We start from the raw sequence: 19,642 nt of genomic DNA, 5'->3' as shown, positions 1-19,642 counted from the left end.
GAAGTACTGAGCTTAGTATCTTCCATTTCCAGTCTTCACATCCCACAAAAGTTGCAGTTGTCTAAAAAGTCAGGGGATGTTAACATATCCAAACAGGGCACGTGTTTGGGGGATCCAGTGGAGCAGACATTGTTTACCAGGATTGCCTTCAGAATGCTTCAGCACTGACAAGCAGGATTCCTCTGACACTGCTCTGAGGATGGTCAAACACGCTAGAGCACTTGTATAGTCAGTGAGGAATTTACCTGAGGCTCGATCCAGCTTCCTCTTGTAGTTGCTGGGATTTGAGCCTGACTCATATAAACAGCAACTCTGATTTGTCAGAACTCTTCTCATCCTAGCTGTAGTGACCTTTGTACCTTGCTGTGGAGAAGTAGAAGAAACGGTTCTGGACGATAAGTGCAAAACATCCCTTTGTTAAGCAATATTGTACCAATCTGTCTGCCCACTAGAGGTGAGCAATGCAATGGTTTGTGCTCCCCAGTTACAAACCTAGAGTTGCTCACTCTAGCAATGATGATCTTGTCTCTTCTTGTTGTCTTGTTCTCGGTTTGGTTTTTTTTTTGTTGCCTTTTGAGTTTTTTTGGCCTTATAAGAATGCATTCAGTTAAGGAGGATTTGGTTTTCATTTCTGTGTGGTCAGACTAACCAGCAAAAGAGGTGAGTGAAACACAGGTCAGGTGCTTGGTGCAGGAAGAAGGGGTGTGAGGCCACTGTTAGGATCTGGAAGTCTTACTAGTTGAAAAAAGAAACACAATACCAAGCAAAACAAGACTGTAGAGAGGTGCGTGTCAGTCACTTCTTGTAGGGTGTTGTGCCCATGCATAGGTCACTACTAGGAAGTTTTTATACTTCTGTAGCCATTATCCAGTCAGACTGTTTTAATCTTACATTGTATGTGTAAGTGAAGTGTGTTGTACTTGGTCCTTGTCACAACAGGTACATCCTGCTTGGGCTTTGGAAATCATCTGCTTGTCTGGGAATTTCACTCTTGGAGATCAAGGTTCAGCTGTGCTCCTGTGGTTTGTGTTCTGAGTATATAACCCCCTCGCTTTTATGTCAGCACACAATATACCACATGCTTCCATCTGTGGTATTATCTGTGACCATGGCTTGGGTTTCTGTCATTTTTACATTATGACAAAAACATTTTGTAGCTCTTTATCAGGTCAGTGTTCAGGACCACAGCTCAGCCAGCACATGGAACGTCCATTTCATTCTTTGGTGATTAGGTTAATCAGTTTGGCCAACTGACATCTCTTTCTGTCTCTAAAAGAAGCCATGTTCCAACCCCTCTCACAGCTGTCTGTGAATCTGGTAGAAGAGAAAGCAAGTGGACAGTGTTTTCTTATGTGACATAGATACAGAATGATATGATACTTACAGATGATTTGATGGGAAACTAGGTATATACTGGCTTAAAAGTTTCTCATTTGTGTATAAAAACAGTCTATATATTAAATACCTAGTATTTTAGAATGACACTTGCAGAAACCCCAGTGCATAACTTTATTTCTGCCTGTCAGTCTGGAAATGACAGTTTCCTTACCTCTGAACAGAGTTCAAAATGTTTGGACTTCTCATCAGTTGTTGTCTCCTTCCTGTTTTCCAGCAGTATATGCTGGCAGAGAACCAGCTCTCTCAGGAGCAGTCATGAACATCAGTACCTTAGAAATGGGGCCTTCAGGAGTAGAGTTTTTCTCCTGTTGTGCACAGCGCTGCAGTGTTCAAAACCACTGTTTTGGTGCGTCCTCAAAGCATAATGATTCAAAATGCAAGTGTAGGATGTTGGTAACCCCCTAGGAAGCTGATAACTTCCATAACTTGGCTGTCTTTCTCTTCCCTACCTGATGTGAACATTTGTTTTAAGATGTCTCATAAGCTCTGGGATGCTTCCAAGAACATGTGTTTCAGGGAGGGAGCTTATGAAATTCCTGCGTGTTTCTTTGTATTTCAAATATAACCCAATGCCATTGTGAGTCTGGGCTGAGGCTATTTGGAAGGGGGTTGATTGTTACAATCTCATGAAACACCAGCAAAATTTATGCCCCAAGCTGCAAACTTGGGGCTTAAGGTTTGCTGGTGTTTTATGAGATAAATGGGAGTGCAGAATCGGACTACCTTTTCTTCTGTTAGCCCCATTTTAGAGCATATGTAGGGAGGCAATTGAAGAAACTCATTATGGAGTATGTGAAAGCTGAGGGTGCTGAAAACTTAGGAACCGGTCACTGCTGTGGAATGCTGCATTGTCTGTTCTGAGCTTCCTGGGTGCCTGTGTTACAGTGAGATGGGATTTGATTTGCAGAGGTGCTGAGCTCTGTCAGAGATACCAGGGAAGGGGAGCTTGGTCCAGCAGCAAGCAGAGGTATTTGACTTCCTCAGGTTTTCTGGCACCACCAGTTCATCTTACCTACCTAATTGCCCTTGCCTGGGCCACCTCCAACGATCTTTAAAGCCATCAGCACTGTCTAATAGCCCTCTCCAAAGCTGCAGGCTCTGAGATGCTCTGTTCCCCTTAGGGTGCCTTGCAAAGGACAGTTCACATGGTCTTCCAAGGAAGCTGGGGTCACCCAGAGATGTTCAGTCAGATTGAGGGTGGAGGGTGTTGGTGTTCTGGCTCCCTGATCCAGATCTTTCCCTCAGCACATAAACAGTGTTCTTCCATCACAGTGAAGGTGATGTTTTAAAATACTTGTGACTCTTCTTGGATGCTGTGAAGACAAATGAGCTAAAAAGGGGGGGGGGGGGGGGGGGGGAGGAACGGGGCAGTGACTAATTCTGCAGTCTGTTCCCTGTGAAGAGGATGAATCAGGGACAACTGACTGAACACACTTATCAGCTGCTTCTCTCCTTTTGTGTGCCAAGTGCAGCTGAGGAGAAAACCAGTCTGCAGCTGCATAGCTGCAAGCCCTTGAGTGAAGAGGCCAAGCCAGGGTTCTGTAGGTGACTGATGTGGTATTTATAACTCATTAGTGTAGGTGGCACTTTACAACAGAAGAGGAACCAAACAGTGAGCTGCTGCCTGGTCCGAAAGAGCTCCTGGCACAATGGTCACGGTCAGGAGAAGGGGGAACAGCAGGAACAAGCTCCGTTTGTTGCAGTCAGTTAGAAAGATGCTGTGTGTGGCTCACAAGCAATTCCAGGCATCTCCTTTGGCATAAAAAGGTATAAGGAGGTTGTCTTCTCCACACCTGAGATTTGTCCGCTGCTGTGGCAGGAATAGCTTTTCCCCAAGGCTGTCCACCATTGCCTAGACAGGTACACATTACATTGCTGAGAAGATTTCTGGTGGTCAAGTGGCTCTTTGCTATTTAGCCAGAAACACTTCTCCTGGACTGCAGATGAAGCAGGGTATTTGTCTATGTGCCTGAAAGTGAAATGTGCCATAGAATCTGTCTCTTCCACTGATCCCAGCTGACCCTAAGTGTTGGACAGGCTTAAAGTGAAAGCAAGTTTTAGCTTCATAAGGCAAAGGGTTAAAATACTGGTTACAAAATGGGAAATTACTGCAGAAAGGAAAAATAAAGAAACAGAAGAGGCAACAGTTAATACTCAGGAGGCATGGAACAGTGGCTTCTCTGAAGCTTATTGAAGAATAAATCTCCTCAAGAACAAAGTCGTCTTGAAGCACTGGTGCTTAGACCCCTGTTAACCTCTTCTCTCAAGAAGTAAATTGAATTGCTGTTATAAAGCTGGCAGACCTCATACCAGAGGGTTTTTGGCTTTGGTCAGCACTTCAACTCGGGATTTACTGGCATTTACAAGGCAGTACCTATGATGCATTCACACATGTGATTAGGTGCAAGGGTCACCTCCACTGCAGCAGTATAGCGAAATTTTCCACAGTGGAATGAAGCTCAGATCTTATCCAAAATCCGGTTACTTGAACTTCGCCCAGCTGTTTCTCACTGTTTGCCCCACAGTAAGTGGGACACTTAGAGGCAGAAGGTGGGAATACGTACTCTAGGGTTTACAGGCAGGCCTGAATCACCATGCTGTGATGGGATAGGGTGGGTGGGTTAGCTGGTTTTCTGTGCTGCAAGATCTTTCAAGAGAGGTCTTTGCAGTATTTTCTTTTGTGAAGTTTGGGAAGCTGATGTGGATTTAAAGGGAAAAACCTGGATTTCTCCCTCATTCAGCCCCAACAGATACAGTGTTGGGGCTGTTCTGCAGGGTCACTGTGACCTGCCAGAGGAGAAGAAATTCTACGCAATACAAATATCCTGGGTTTAGTGCAGTTTCCTCAGTTGTGGTTTGTTGTTTTTATTCGAATGGCTATCAAAAATTCTACAGGAAAATTTCTGGCATGTGCTATGTCTGTACCATTAGCCAGCATAGGGGAGATGCAAGGAGAAATGTCAAGTGCCTTCAGCATTCCAAACTTCACATAGGTAAACAGAGGGGCTTTTAGAAATGCCTTTGTTGTATAACTAGTTCCTTTTTAAAATCAACTAGAATATTTATTCCTACTGCAGCAGAGCTTTGTTTCCCATACTGTTGGTGGTATATCTATGTAAAATAGATGAAATCCGTGTGGCTTCCAGGGTGCCTTATGGCAATGTCTGTACCTTGATATTATACCCATAGTATAATGGAATGTTTGCTTTCTTCACTTGTTTCAGTAAGAGGTCTCACACTTTTTTCCATGTCAGGCTAATAGGAAAGCCTGATTGTTGTGGGTTGAGTTTCTCCTGAGTTGTGGGGAAAAGATCCTGCCAAAAATTTTCTGCACCTCTTTCATGTGGAATCTCTATTGTGTCACTATTCAACAATATCACCAGTTTGATGACTGCCAACTAGATTGTACTACTGGGATAACAAGCAGTATTTAGCAATCACAGAAGATGTCAGAGGTGAAACTCAGCAGTGTTCTATGCCATTGTGTAATAGTCCTTCCTCTTGGTTTTGGTAGTTTCTTGATTTAGTGGGTATTCGTAGGTGGAAGTCTGCCTACGTGCCTTATCTGTTGTGCAACAGATGTCTTTCTCTGAGATACCTGCATGATGCTTTCTCTTTTCTCTAGATTGTCCCCAGCCACCACAGCCTGAGAATGGAGGCTATAAGTGCCACCCTAGCCCCTGCAACAACACTCTGACATCAGGCAGTGTCATTGAGTATCTTTGCGTCGAAGGCTACATTCTGAAAGGAGATTATAAATACTTGACCTGCAAGAATGGAGAGTGGAACCCGGCCATGGAAGTCAGCTGCAGGCTCAGCCCAGGTGAGTGCTCCCTGACTCCAGTGGAACAGTTAGAATTGCCCTTGTATTGGCTTTTCAGATTACCCTTAAACACTGTGTCAGTGTGATGCTGAGGAAGTCCATACAGCTGCCTCTCATTACTCCAGCAATTGTATAAATGGGGCTCATAATAACAGCTCTTAATTAAAAACATCTCTTCTGTAAGAGCCCATGAGATGCAGGCTCAAGAGTTCCTAACACAAGGAAATAACCCATGGAAAGGAGTGTAAAGGAGGCAACTTGTTAGTTAGGTGGAGCCTCTTATTTTGACATCCCAGAAGTGGCAGAGGCCCGAACTGAAGCATTGTCCCTGCTGTCTGCTTTTGCTTCTGATGACAGCACATTTCCCTCTGTGGCATACCTGTATGCCCACATGTGTGCAAGTGCATGTGTGAGTATGTAGAGCCAATTTTCCATGCAGATAGGTTAAGTAGCTGTTGGCCTAGTTTGGTAAAGAGCTCGATGGTGCTGCTTTTCACTGTACTGGCAGGAAAGGACACTGCTGACATGGTTTCTGCTTCTCTCCAAATGGAAGTGGACAGCTTTGTTTTGTGGGTGTCTCCCAGCTGAAAAGGAGTTCCTCCATCAAAGCAGGAATGTAAAAAGGTTTGCAGGAAAATGCTCATCATACAGCTCTTAGTTTGTCTACAGCTTTTCTGGTTTTAAAAGCATGCATACTGCATAAAGAGAGAACTGCCTTCCCTCTTCAAGTTTGGCTTGTTGATGGAGTGTTACTGATCAGTCATCCTGAATCAGCAAAGTGTGCACTCCAGAATGAAGTCCAGTAATCCATAAAGCAAAATGTGTTAGTTTAATCAGAAGAAACCAGGAAAGTACCTTTTTCAAGCTCTTTATGGAGCTCACGGCATACCTACAATCTGTGGAACATCCTGCCCTGTCTCAAAGACACTGTCTTCTCAGTGTCTCCCATCACAGCCACTCCCATAGCTCCTTCTTATGATGTATAAGGAAGGGAACTGGGAGTTTACCTGGCAGCGACCAGATCCTGAAGAGGTTTTTCAAATCAGCATAAGCTTCCTTTCCACAGTGCTTCCTTTCCTCTTGCTACACCCAGGCTGGAGAGCAAAGCTCTGCTATTGCAGGTAGTGTTCCCTGGGTGGCATTCCTGCCTGGTGGCACTTGGTCTACATCAAAGCTGAAGGAATTGTGTTGTGATGAGCAGAAATCCTTCAGATTTCTTTAGCATTCTGAAGGGTCAGTGCCCTTATCAAACATACGGAGCCTCAGAAGTCTGACCCAGGGAAAAAGCCATTGCTTTCACAGCACAGGCTTTGAACAGCTGTCAGCTGATGTTTAACTAGCTGGTCTCTTTCACAGGGCTAGAAGAAGGATGAGATTAGGAGACAGTAGTGAGAAAGACATGGTTGGTAATGGGTAAGATCCCACCTGCTCTTTGTAGAGTAAATGAAGTTCCTAGCAGTTACCAGATGTTTTGTGTAGCTCTGAGCCTGTCAGCCCTGTAGCCTTTTGACAGTTTATTGTACGAGTTAGCATCCTGTTGGAATGTGAGATGGTGAATGTGTTGGAGTGTACCCTGGATAGTGAGCAGTTTTACAGCAGCATGTACTGATGCTGAAAATGGAGCATTCTTTTTTGCCCACCCTCTTTCCTGTCAGCATACTCGGAGAGCCCTTAGTAATGCTGAAAATGGAGATCCTTACTCAAACCTATTTGCCATAGAGAAAAATGTACCAGATACTGGGGTTTTTGGTTTTGGGTTGGTTTGGTTTGTTTTGCTTTGTGTGGTTTTGTTTGTGGTTTTGTTGTGGTTGGTTTGGTTTGGATTTTTAACCTGCAAAGAGATCAAGCTACTTCTGAAATATTTCAGGAACACAAGTTCAAAATAACCAGTAGGCTTGACCTCCAGCTTACATGCCTTTTTTGGGCATAGATTTCAGGCTGGAGGCTTAAAACCAGTGGTCTTCCAGCCTTTTTCTTCTGTTTGCATGCTGCTCTTTCCCTCATCCCTACCCGCATGTGTGTCCTGCATCCCCGTGCAGTTTGAGACCTGTGCTCCTGAAGAATGTGTTGAATGTAGCAAAAAGGAATTGCATACATGGGAATATCTCCAACATGAAATACACAATAATATTTGCCAATGGAGAGGTAAGGTTTTTCAGATCTCTACCAAAGATGTAAATTAGCAACAGAGGCAACACATATACAGGCAGCTATTTGCTCTAGGGAGATGAAAGAACTAGTGTTGCGTTCTAGGCGTGATATGCAGTGTTCAGCAATACCAGCTGCAGGCCTTTCTCTCTCCACACCCAATTTATTCCTGTCTTGCAAGGGCCCTTTAAAAGCCAGATTGGTTCCCGTACAGTCCCAGGGCTCAGCTAAGGAAAGTTAGGAGTAATGTGAACAGGGCACATGTATCTAACACTGAAAACTCTGCATCCTGAAGCAACAGCTGTCTTCCCAATCTGTTCCTGGCATATGTTTGTGTGAGAGAGGAACTGAATACTTGCTGTGTCCTAAACGTACCCACCCAGGTGACTTCCACCCCTTCCTTTGGGAGGCTGTTCCTTTAGCCAAGAAAACCCATTATGTGGAACTTTTTCTATTGTTTGGCCTAAAATATCCTGCTTATTGTACTAGACAATTATTGGCCTTGCTGGTGACATAGAGCATTTTTTAGCTTTTGCTCAGCCAGATCTATATGTAACGTGACTTTTACCACCATCTATCAGTTCCCATGGCCTGCTTGCACTGCTTTTCTGTTTGCCTTGTGTTTTTTCCAAAGGACCCTTGTATGTGCATGTTCTATTTTAGATTCCCTGTACAGCTGTTGTAGAGATGTCAGCTTGGGCTCTGAACTGTCCTGTATGAGAGAGCTGGTGTGCCTTGACTGTATGGGAAACTTGATTTCCTCACATATGTGCCCAAATGTAACTCCTGAGACCAGGCAATGTGGATGTTTTTTCTTTTTTATGACTGTGATTTAAAGGAGTGGATCATTTTACCTTGTGTTCCTCTTGGTTTTGTAGAAAAGGACTCTCCTCCAACAATTGGAGTACCCACGCTGTCCATAGTCGCCTCCACAGCAAGCTCCGTCGCCCTGATTCTGCTCTTGGTTGTGCTGTTTGTTTTGCTGCAGCCAAAGCTGAAGTCGTTCCATCATAGCAGGTAAGTGTAGCTGGGGTTTGGAGGGGCTCAGAGGCATCCTGTTTCTTTGTAACAGAAACCCGTTAAGGTCTTGGCTTAGATACTCGTTTTGGAGCAACGTACCTTCTCACTTCTCTCTCCTGTTTCATTCACCTCAGTGGCACCTCTGCCCCATGGCCCAGCAGTAGTCTGAAATGGTGATCTGTGATACCCAGCTGCAGGCCCCATTCAAACATGCATCTGATGAGTGGTTTCTTTGCTTTTTTTCCTTGGCTCTGAATGTGAAAAATTATGATCCCTACTAGCCTGGCTAGTAGTCTATCTCCTGTTCCTTGTAGCCTTGGATAGCTACCGAAGTATGTGTCTGGGTATATATATATGCATCTCCCCCAGTCTCTTTGTGAGATCCTATGGACATGAATGCAGACAGTACTGCTGATTAGCATGCAAGTCTGCCATTGTCCCCACTGTGGGAGGAGAAACTTCCTGCCCTGGGTTTGTGGGTGGGAGGAGGCACCCAGCCCTAACACTGCTGCCGGCTGAGGTCAGCAAAACCACTGTGGACTCTCTGTTCTGAACCAGCTACTAGTGCTCCTTAAAGAAGAGCAGACGTGGCTGTCCAGCAGTGGGGAGGTTGAGAGGTGGAGCCTGTCCTCTTCTGAGGAAGTCCAAACCACTGGAAAAGAAAAATTCAGTCTCAGGACTCTGGCCTACGTTATTTGTGAGCCGAGGTTGTTCACACTGTGCCAGTTTAAGAGCTGCCCCACCAGAGGTTGTGTCGCTAGCAGCAAATGTGGCAGAAAAGGCAGTGCTGGGTGTTGCAGAGTATATCAGTGTAACAAGCTGAAATCAGCAGCGGTCAGAGCTTGTTTTTTATCTCTGACAGCAGAGGGCTCTGAATCATGATCTTTGTCAGATTTAGCTGGAGGCAGGTGAGGTGGGAAGCATTGTAACCTTTTTCAGCTCTTGCTCTGGCATCAGCCACTGTGAATTACAGCCCCTGTTCATGTTTATGGCAATTCACAGTAGGGCTGCAAGGCTATGCTTGCTTGACTTTGTTAAACCACCATTCATGTTTCTATCCTCCCGTAAATAAGTCAGTGGTGAGCGTTAGAGTTCTGCTGTGGGAGGTTCCTGGAGTTCATGGTAACATATTAAAATATAAATACTCAACTTGATTTCTTCTCCTCCTCCTCCCCCTTTTTGTTTCTTTTTTTAAGGCGAGACCAAGGTGTGTCTGGAGATCAGGTCTCCATCATGGTGGATGGTGTCCAAGTGGCCTTGCCATCCTATGAAGAAGCGGTGTATGGCAGCACAGGGAACTGCATTCCACCCTCGGACTCCCGAGTGCAGATTGTGCTCTCGGAGGGAGCTGGTCAGAATGAAGCCAGAGAAATGCAACAGCAGGACCAAGGGGCTCGCAATAGCTTTGAAAGAGAAGATGAAGCCCCTGGACATTCTGGACTGTGTGAAGCCAGTGGCTCTCAGCGCTCTGAAACTGTTCTTGTGCATCAGGCTGCTACCTCTTCCTGGGTAGCTGGCATGGCTAGCAGTAGACCTGTACGCAAAGAGGTCCAAGATTCAGAAAGCAGTGACATACAGAGCCTTTTATCACTCACTTCCTCTGAGGAATACACAGATGGTATGTAACTTGGGCAGTGAGCACTGAATGAGACCCTTGTAAGAGTAGGTCCTGCAGTTGACTACCTAGAATGAAAATGGCAAGGAATGCCCCTATGTATGTCAGGCAAAGGAGGAGCTTTTGAAAAGAGATGTCCCAGTCTCCATGGGATGTTTCACAACTTATACATGCAAGGAGTGTTTGATACCTTCTTCTGAAGCATGTGGCACTCAGAGTGGAAGCCCAGGCAGCCTGGAAAGACTGTTGGGGTTCTTCTATTCACTCTTGTTGCCTTAGCAAAGGATTTGCAGAGAAATGCCAACATCACAGTGCAAATGCAGTAAAATAGCTGTGTTTGTGCAAAACAAGTTGGTGGGAGTAGGAGATTATGCTTGGAATACAAACCCTTTGTGATGTTTGGGCTTCTTCATTTTTATACTGTTTAAGTAAACAGCTTGCTGTCATGGTGCATACAGTGCTGCAGCCATGGCATGCGGGAAGATCCAAAAGGGATGTGTTTGAACGTGCTGTAAGGGCAGAGGGGCAAGACTGTTAAACAGCCAGTGCATCTTGCATTCTCCACTTCTGTTCTGCCCTAAAGGAGTGGCCTTACAATGCCAGAGCTGACGTGAAGCTGCAGCTTAAGGTTGCTTCTACAGAGACTGCTTGCCTTAGGCAAGAAGTGTAACTGGCTTGTAGGTAGCTCAGGGCAGAGCTTCTCCTTTCCATAGTGTCAAGCCCTACAGCCATAGTAATGCCATACAGAACCCTTGCAGTAAAAACAGTTAAAGGGGATTTCTGTTAAAGGTTGGAAATAGCAGTGTGTCCTGAGCCAGGCATTAAACCTCAAGTGCTTAAACAGCAGAAATCTCAGACTGAAGCTTAACAAAACAAGTCCATAGTGTAGGAATTAGAGGATGTTGCCTCTGCACTGTGTCATTTTTATCACTGCCTGAAAACATGTATTGCGTCTAAGGCTTGTTGTAGAGCAGTGGATTGCCTCTTGCAGCAGGAGACTGTAAAGCTTGTGCTTATTGCTCAAGGATGAAGAAGATGCAGCTACTGGATGAGGTTGCATTTTTTTCAAGTTAGATAACGGCAAGTGTGATTCTTGTATTTCCAACCATCGCTGTCACAGTAAGAAACATGCCTTGGACATTTTGAGGAACTGGAAAGATTTTTGAGGTTATGGGAAAGAAAGAAACTGTCATTCCCAAGGGAAATTATTACCTTCCTCTAAACAACACTGGTGAGGCTTTACTGGGAATACTGCATATTGCTGTGGGACCTCCAGTTCAAGAGAGATGTGGAGAAACTGTGCAGGCTTTGTTGGAGGCCTGCCAAGATAGATAGGGGCTTGTGAGGAGTAACTGAAGGAGCTGGGCTCCTTCGCTCTGGTGAAGAATCAGCTAAGGGCCAAGCCAACAGTTACTTTACAGGGAGGTGAAAAGACTGTGGAGCCAAACTTCTCAGCCAGTTGATGTAACATGGGACAGTGGCCACAAGCTGTAGTTTGACAGATTCAGTTGGGCTTTAGGAAAACATTTTGTGCTAGGAGGATAGTGCAGGACCCAGATGGGCACCCAGAGACATGATGGAGTTTGCTGTCCTTTGAGATTTTTCAAGGCTGGAGCTGGCATGGGCAGGTTGAGGCAGTCCTCCAGAGGTCCCTTCTGCTATGGTATGATGATAGGAAGACTGCATTATCATGAGCCTGTCTTGCTTTTAACAGTAGTTTTTCTGTTGTCATTGAACTGCAGAAGTTTGACTACTTTTTCTTTTTTCTCTCCTCACCATTCAGATATTCCCTTATTGAAGGAAGCATGAGGCCTGCTGTGTTTGTAGAGCCTTCTCCTCTTGGATTTCTTCCTCTTCCCTTCCCCCTGCCTTCAGGACAGAAGCACTCTGTGCAGCCTTCCCCATCCTCGCAAGCTGTGCCCTGGATACCTCCCACCAGAGACGCCCTCAGCTGAAGATCCAAAGGATGTTGCCAGGTTGCCTCCTGGATGCACCAGTGGAGTTGGTGCAGTGCTGGCTTCCCCGTTCCATCAGCATCAGGGGCTCAAGGAACAGAGTGGATTTGAGCTCTCCTCTCCTCTTCCCCAGCCAGATGTTTGACAGCAGTCTCTGAAGAGCTGCTCTTCTCTCGTGCCTTTCTCCTCCTCACACCGGCTTGTTGCAGCTTATCAGCCTCTCTAGCCCTTCCGCTGCCCAGAGACCAGTGGCTAAAGCCGCTTGCTCACTGGGTGCAGACAGTTTATATATACATACATGTTATATAGGCTCTTCTTCCGGCATCCTCTTTGTGGTAGGGCAGGACAGAACGCCTCACTGGGACTGAAGCTGGGCTTGGGAGGGATCCCAGTTAAGGGGCAGCTTGTGATGTCCAGAAGCGCCTCATACGAGATGGGCTGTGTGACAACTTAGCTGTGCAATAACGGTTCATTGAGAATTGCTAGAGCGCTGAAGGCTGAGAAGTCCAACGTGTGGGAATGCCCTCTGCCCCCTTTTCAAAACCATCTCCACAGGAGTCCATTCCTGAAGATCACTTGTGTCTCCTTCTTCCTTCTCTATCTGTGCAGCCCACTTGATCATGCCATGTTTCTAGAAGCTGGGACTGTACCACCACCAAAACAACCCTTTCAGCTTTGTTCTGGTGCCAGAACAGCTGCTGGTGTTAGGTTGTAGAAGAGCCTTGGAGAATGGGCAGTGGTTAGCAGAGTCCAGAAAGCTTGAAGGAAGGGACTTTCAGTTAACCAGCCCTGTGTTAACTATGAGTTAGCCCCATTTACTTGAGACATCAGAACTGGTACCAAATTTGTGGCCCTGCTCTTCTGAATAAGCTGTGTTTCTCAAAGCTTTTTCAGTTAAGGTGGTTCTGCACTAAAGCCTAGGTTACTTAGGTTAGATCTCTACTTTGAGATCTAATCTGGAAGTGGTTCAGGTATTTGAAAATGTCAAGATTAAAAATGCCATAGGTAGTAAATGCCTAGAGTCATTGGTGCAATCCCAGGTTACCTTTCCAGCCACACTAGGTACCTTGGTACTTGAATCCTGGTTAGCTGCCATCTCAGAGATTACTTTGTCTTCCTAGCTTCATACAGCAAGAGTCTGCTGTTGTATCCTAATGGGCTTCAGCAGGCCCACAAAGAAGGGCTCCTTCCTTGTGGCTGGGAGTAAACAGCATTTATAAAGGCTTCTCAACACAGCACAGTTGCCTGTTGCTGCGAAGGAAGGCTGGCTACATTGACAGCAGTGCCAGAGGACACCATAGCTTATTCTTGAACCTAAGTTTTGAAGATTATTTGAATTTCTAGTGACAGGGAAAAGAAAATCCAAAAATACATATACCTCTGCCCCCACCATTATCTACAGCAGGTCAGAACATCCTGGTTGCTGTTAACAGCGCTCTCATTTTGCAGGAAGCCACATTCATTTGGGGTAGGTGATCCAGTCACAAAGGCATTGTGGTGGTTGTAAGGTTCTTCACCAGGAAGGTCCGGATGTTGGGATTGGTTTTAGCAAGAAGAGTTGGCTTCTTAGATGCATGTACCTTGCCATAACTGTCTTGAAGCAACCAGGGAAGTGTTTGCCCTGTGAGAAGCTGCTAAATTTTTGAGTTGAAGGAGCAAAATGTCATGGCCTTACACATCATGTGGTAATGTACAGGTAAATAAGGATGCTGTCTTTACTGCTTTGCTTTTGGTTTATATGATCTTCACCATCCTCACCCTTGTTGCTACAGGAACGTACCGTCACAGTACTTGGTAAAAGTGATGCAACACCTTTATATATAAAATTACTGTGGCTTAGCTCCAGTTCCTGGAAATGGGGATCAGCCACAGTATCCACCCATTGTACCCACTGCTCCTGTTCCTGATTAGCTGTTAAATCCCAGGACACCTGGGACAGCATGTGCCTGCGAATGGAAAAATCATATTTTCCCTGTCCTTGTTTTAGAGGGATGTTATTAATTTAAAAATACAGTATTTTAAACTTCTTCCTTGCTCATTTTACCTTGCATTAACACAGGGATTTGATAAATTCCGTTTGGGTGGTTTGGGTATTTTTTTGTTCAGTTTGGATGGTGAAAATCCCATGTCACTTTACAATGGGCTGCAGTGTCTCAGCTTCAGGTATTGTAGGGGGCAAACGTTGTTTACATGTCTGCTATTGGAACTTGAGAAGATAAGCATGGGAAAGCTTGTATTTAATCTGTACCTTCTACCTTGGAGATTGTCTGAGCTTGGGCAAATTGTCTCATTCACTGATTTATCAGGACAAACAGAGGGATCGAGTGAGTGCAGTGGTAAGGAAGGGAGTATGGAGGGAAGAGTACGAGACTTTGACTTCTTTCCTGCTACCTAACCAAGTTGGAGCAGGAGGAGTTGCTCTTTGTGCACTTAAGGTCCTGTCTACTCAAACTGACACTCAGCAGTCAAGGTGTAGAACCTGGGTACATCTTGTTTTCCTGCAAGGGACAGTGCTGTAACTTAGTATCTCCATCAGGTTGGTGGGAGAATCCCACAATGAATCTGGAAGCTGATCCCAAGGCCTGACCTCCCCCTGGACAGGCGCCTGTTCCACCAGTAGAAAGCACATACCGCGTGGCCCTGCCTCTCTTTGCTATTGTAAAGCGAGCAGCTGCCAGTGTGGGAGAGAAAAACACAATGTGGGTGGGGAAGAGAAGGAAGCAAGCTGCACAGATGAGGGAGTGCTTTAGTTTTGTTTCATTTATAGAAATTGTGGGAAATGGCTTTACTAAGGAGCGGGAAGTGCAGAGGTGGAGGGAGATACGCAAGCATAGATCTTGTGATCACCATAAACACGCAGCTTCTGTTGGCTTGCTGAGGGTAAGCCAGCAGCTCCCAGGCTGGTCTCTGCTGTGCTGGCTGGTAACCCAAGCTCACACTTCCAGCTCCTGCCCAAGAGCCTGTCCCCTGCAGCAACGCTTGTGGGAACAGGCCCCAGGCACCCATGCAACCCAGAACGTGAAAAGTGGTTTGCAGGCATCACATCCCTCTTGCCCACATTCTCAGCTTTAGTGTTTATTTTGATATGAAGTGAGGTAGAATGGCTGGGGAGGAACCTGAGAGATGTCTGCTTGAGGAGGTTTTTTTGAGGGAGGTGGGGGCAAGGCCTAACTTTCCTGATTATCAAGCAATTGCTACGCATTTGTGTTTGTCTTCATTCTGTAGTTGGGAAGGATTGGGAAGGCTTTGGGGCTGAGATTAAAAAAAAAAAAAAAGAACAACAAAAAAAAAATTAACCCCACCCCCCAAAAAAACCCTCCCAGACAAACAGAAAACACAACAAAAGACCTAAATTGCACGGTCCTGTCTCATGTGAGCAAGGGCTGAGGCTTAAAGATCTTTCAGTGGTGAGCTCCGCTCTGTCTTGGGAGCATGCATTACCTCTGAGCAACGAGGGGCCTCTGTGGCTGTTGCCGTGGGTAGGTGCAGCGTGGATCTTGGTTCGGATCACAAGGGCTCAGCCTTGCAGGGTGTAACACAGCACATTATTGGGGTTTTTAATTTGTATTTTTTTTCTCATGGGGCCACAGCCGCTTCCCTCAACCCCCCCTCCCAACCTGTGTTTGGCAGAAGAATTCAAAGGGAGGTATTTCTTCCCATTTAACACTCCTGACATAATCATCTCATGCTCCTACATGCTGGATCCTTGGATATTCAAGAACATCAAAACACTTCAGTTACACTGGGAAAAAAAAAGTAGCACTTATTTTGAAGGTTTCAGTTATTTTTGGAGTCCGATATGTTAAAAAGGGGCATTTCAGAAATTGAGACTATTAAAGTGCAATAGAAAAACCTCCTTGCTCCCTTTCAGTTGCATAGTTTAAAAAAATGAAGACAATTGAAGCTACTTCAGTGTTTACAGCCCAAGTGTGGCAGAACTGGACCAGCCTGAGAGAACCAGGAAGTGAAGCTGACATAGTCTCCAGTCAGGATCTGCGTGCTGGAGCTCAGCTCAGAGGGTGAGCCAACTTGAATTGGGCGAGAGGCTGCCCTGCGGGGGGATAGTCAGCAGCACCGGTGGAAGAGATGGGTTTGTGTGGTTTTGCTTTAAATAGCTTGCATCTCCCCAGCAGTACTGCATAAGAGGTGAAAAACGAAGCCAGGAGGAGAGATGTGCTGTAGCATGTCAGCCTGTGGAGTTATTGCCAAGTTAAAACTTAAGGAGTTTGGGAAGGAGAAGAGCTTAATGCATTGCTATCCCTTTTCTTAGCCACTAGGGAACTTGCTGTGTAGAAGGATGCTTACTCAGCAAACATGCTGATTGTTGATCCCTGGGACATCTCCCCTGAGGTTTCTGCTTGGCCTTTCAGCTCCGGTGTGGTGAACTGTTTAATGCACCTGAAGCCTTTATTTGGCTTTTCAGCACATGGAGAAGTCAGGTGTGTCAGGAAGAAATACATTCCACGTGTTCTGGGAGTAAACATCCTAAGATGGTGGATGACTTGGGTTGGTACTAAAGAGTAGGGCTGAGAGAGCAACAGGTTCAGCCCTTGGAAGTCATCTGGGGTGGCCAAGTCACTTGTGGCGCAGAAAAGGGAACCCAAGGAGGGGGGTAAGAAAGAGCTGTAACTGCACAGAGGTATGCTGCAGGCTCATGAGCTAATGCATTCATGACTGGGCTGTAAGGAAGCTCATGCTTCATTTAGGTGATTTAGCAGATACCAGCAGGCTTGCTGTATAAAAAAATCGATTTGTAACTGGTTGGACCCACTGAGATTTCCTCACTGACCTTTTCAGAACACATTTGTGAAACCTGGCATTACTGTTCCGATAGCAGTTGTTTAAGGGAAAAAAAAAAAAAAACAAACCTGCCTTATTACTCTTTCCAGATAACTAATGAAATCAGTGTCACTTTCTGGTTTCTGTATATAAATGCAATAAACCCCATCTGTTTCGCATGTCCTGCCTCACCCTGTCCTCATCCTTCAGTCCTTACCAGGGAGCTGCAGATCAAACTTGCTCTTTGTGAAAACCTTTTGTTTGCAGAAGAGCTTAGAAAACCTTTATTCTCTGATACACATTGGAAGCGCAGAGGTTTCCTAGAGCAGGCTTCATTTTAAGGCTGTATTTTTATACAGGAAATAAGCCTTTTTCCAATCCTTCATCCCCTCCTCCTGCCCTTGCGCACCAAGACAGAGCAGCTGCTTCCCACACCTCTGCGCAGGGCCCTGTGTGCAGCACTGCTTCCCAGGGGTGTGCAGCTACATGTACCCACCAGAGCAGGTTCTGCTGATGTCTGCGTATGCTTCCCATGAGCTCTGCTGCTGTCTCTGTCCTCGTGTGAGCAAGGATGGAGGCGACTGAGCTGTGCTGGAAAGTGTTTCTGAATCTCCAATATGCTTCCTTCCAAAAAAACCAAGTGAGGTTGGCCGTGAAGCAGATGTCTGAGATGAGGTGGGTAGGGTGCTGGTGGTTAGTGATGCAAATGGAAGGGGATATCAGTTGCCTTTGTGCATTCATCTTCTTTCCTGTATGTGTTTTCTTTTTATCTGAATTGCACCACTATGGAATTATTTGCAGAATGGTACTCCATATATATGTGGGATTTAAAAACAAAACCATAATTGATGCTGTGCAGGATGTCACTCAATTGGTTTTATTTTGCTTTATTTTATATATATTTTCTGATATCCTGTACATTGCAGTGGGTGTGAAGATAGTATTTTAATATTTGTACAAAGTTTAATTTAATTGTTCTATGTATATAACTGCATTTCTAAATTAAAAAAATCTTTTGAAGTGAAGCTGTAATCTCTTGTGTGTTTCTTTTGACCACTTGGGCCTTGTAGACTGGAAATGTGGCAGACCATCAGTGAGTAAGTTGCAGTAGTGCAGTGCCTTCCTTGTGAAGATGGGGATGAAGCTAAGCTGGGTATGTTCGCACAGCTTGTGGAATCACAGAATGGTTTGGATTCGAAGGGACTTTAAAGCTCACCAGTTTCAATCCCCCTGCCATGGGCAGGGACACCACTAGACCAGGCTGCTCCAAGCCCCTTCCAACCTGGCCTTCAACACTGCCAGGGATGGAGCAGCCACAGCTTCTCTGGGCAAGCTGTGCCAGTGCCTCACCACCCTTACTGTAAGGAGCTTCTTCCTTGTATTTCACATAATCAGTTTAAAGCCATTTTCCCCTATCCTATCATTACATGCCCTTGTAAAAACTCTCTCTCCAGCTTTCCTGTAGGCCCCCTTTAGGCACTGGAAGGCTACTCTAATGTCTCCCTGGAGCCTTCTCCAGGCAGAACAACCCCAGCTCTCTCAGCCTGTCTTCAAGGAGAGGTGCTCCAGCCTTCCGACCATCTTTGTGGCCCTTACCTGCACTCATTCCCACAGCTCCCCATCCCTCATGTGCTGGCTCCCCAGAGCCAAGTGCAGCACTGCAGGTCAGGTACAGGGTTGGTCAGCCTTACAAGGGTCATTTCCAAGAACACAGATTTGATGTAAGGAGAGAAGATGCATTTCAGGGAGTGTTTGAAGCAACTACGGCGTGGTTCTCTTACAGTCCCCTGCTTGCTGGGCTTGGAACCCACACTGATGACTGCGGCAGCGAGAGCTGATGGCTGCTGCAGTGTCTCCATCCGATGGTGGGGCCCTCGGGAACAGTGAGTCAGGAGAGACCAGCCAAGTTGTTAACAATGGGAAAGGAGAGGGGAAAAAGGTTTAAAAAGATGATGTATGGTATGGCATGAGAGGACTTTGGGGAGGAAGGAGGGGTGAACATAATGTGTAATTTATCGTGGAGATGAGATAAGGAGTACAGTATATGTAGGAAGAGGATGATATTTTTAGAGGGAAGATAGCTCTCACTGCGGAAATACTAATCACAAGTGGGCAGCAGGACAGCACAGGAGACATTGGGGAGATCTTTCAAATCTATGGATGGTAGACAGTGTAGGCTGAGGTGCAGAGGTTTGGCTCGGTGTGGGCTCTGCACTTCCCTCTTCTAGGTAGCTGAGTTGTGCTGCATTGGGATGCTGCAGGAGCAGAAACGGCCGAGGAGCAGACACCCGCTGTTCTGTTAGTGCCATAATGGGTCCTTTTTATTATTGTTATTAGTGTTTGCTCTGCTTCGAAGACCTAAGGTAACATTGCCCTCTGAGGCAAGCATGCTATTGAGCGCTCCTTTCTTTTAAGGAGATCTGTTGGCACTGTAAAAGCGAAGGAGAGTGGGGATCCTTTCGGCCAACCTGGTCAAAGCAAAGTCCTTAGAGATGTTATGAGATTTTTGTATACTTATACATGTGATTCTCGTCATCTGTGGAGGAAAGGACAAGTTAAGGGAAGGGGTGATATCTATCTTCCTTCTATTTCCATTTATTCCCTGATTTATTCCCACTTAGTAAGCTGATCTTGCCATGGTTTTGTCACTGTGAAACTGGAGCTCGGTGGCCTGTGCAGACAGTTGGCACGTGGGAAGTCAGTGACCTCCAGGAATTACTTTGATTACCGCTTTTCACAGTAATAATTTACTGCTTTCCTGCTGCAGCAGTTCTGGAGCTGGGAATGTGCCCTTCTTGTTGTTCTGCTGCTTTTATCTATTAGACACATCAGGAATAATTTGTCACCTCTGGTTTGTGCCTGCAGTGAGGAACACCTGAGGGAAGCCAGCCTGAGGTGGGTGGT

The 19,642-nt window shown here is 45.7% G+C and overlaps 1 protein-coding gene across 10 annotated transcripts in view; it reads left to right on the top strand.

The window, feature by feature from the left end:
- Positions 1–17,763, top strand: part of SUSD6 (sushi domain containing 6) — an 86,778-nt gene extending 69,015 nt beyond the window's left edge. For all 10 annotated transcript variants that reach the window (XM_080618966.1, XM_080618964.1, XM_080618968.1 and 7 more), the window contains 4 exons: positions 5,024–5,221; positions 8,248–8,386; positions 9,586–10,007; positions 11,788–17,763. In XM_080618966.1, the coding sequence (XP_080475092.1) occupies positions 5,024–5,221; positions 8,248–8,386; positions 9,586–10,007; positions 11,788–11,813 (785 nt within the window). In that variant the 3' untranslated portion in view covers positions 11,814–17,763. The remainder of the gene's footprint in view (positions 1–5,023; positions 5,222–8,247; positions 8,387–9,585; positions 10,008–11,787) is intronic.
- The last annotated feature ends 1,879 nt before the right edge of the window (positions 17,764–19,642 follow it).

The sequence above is a fragment of the Psittacula echo genome (genome assembly GCF_963264785.1).
Source record: "Psittacula echo genome assembly, chromosome: 5".
Taxonomy (NCBI): domain Eukaryota; kingdom Metazoa; phylum Chordata; class Aves; order Psittaciformes; family Psittacidae; genus Psittacula; species Psittacula echo.
The sequence above is the reverse complement of the archived record's forward strand: the minus strand, read 5'-3'. Positions and strand labels throughout refer to the sequence as shown.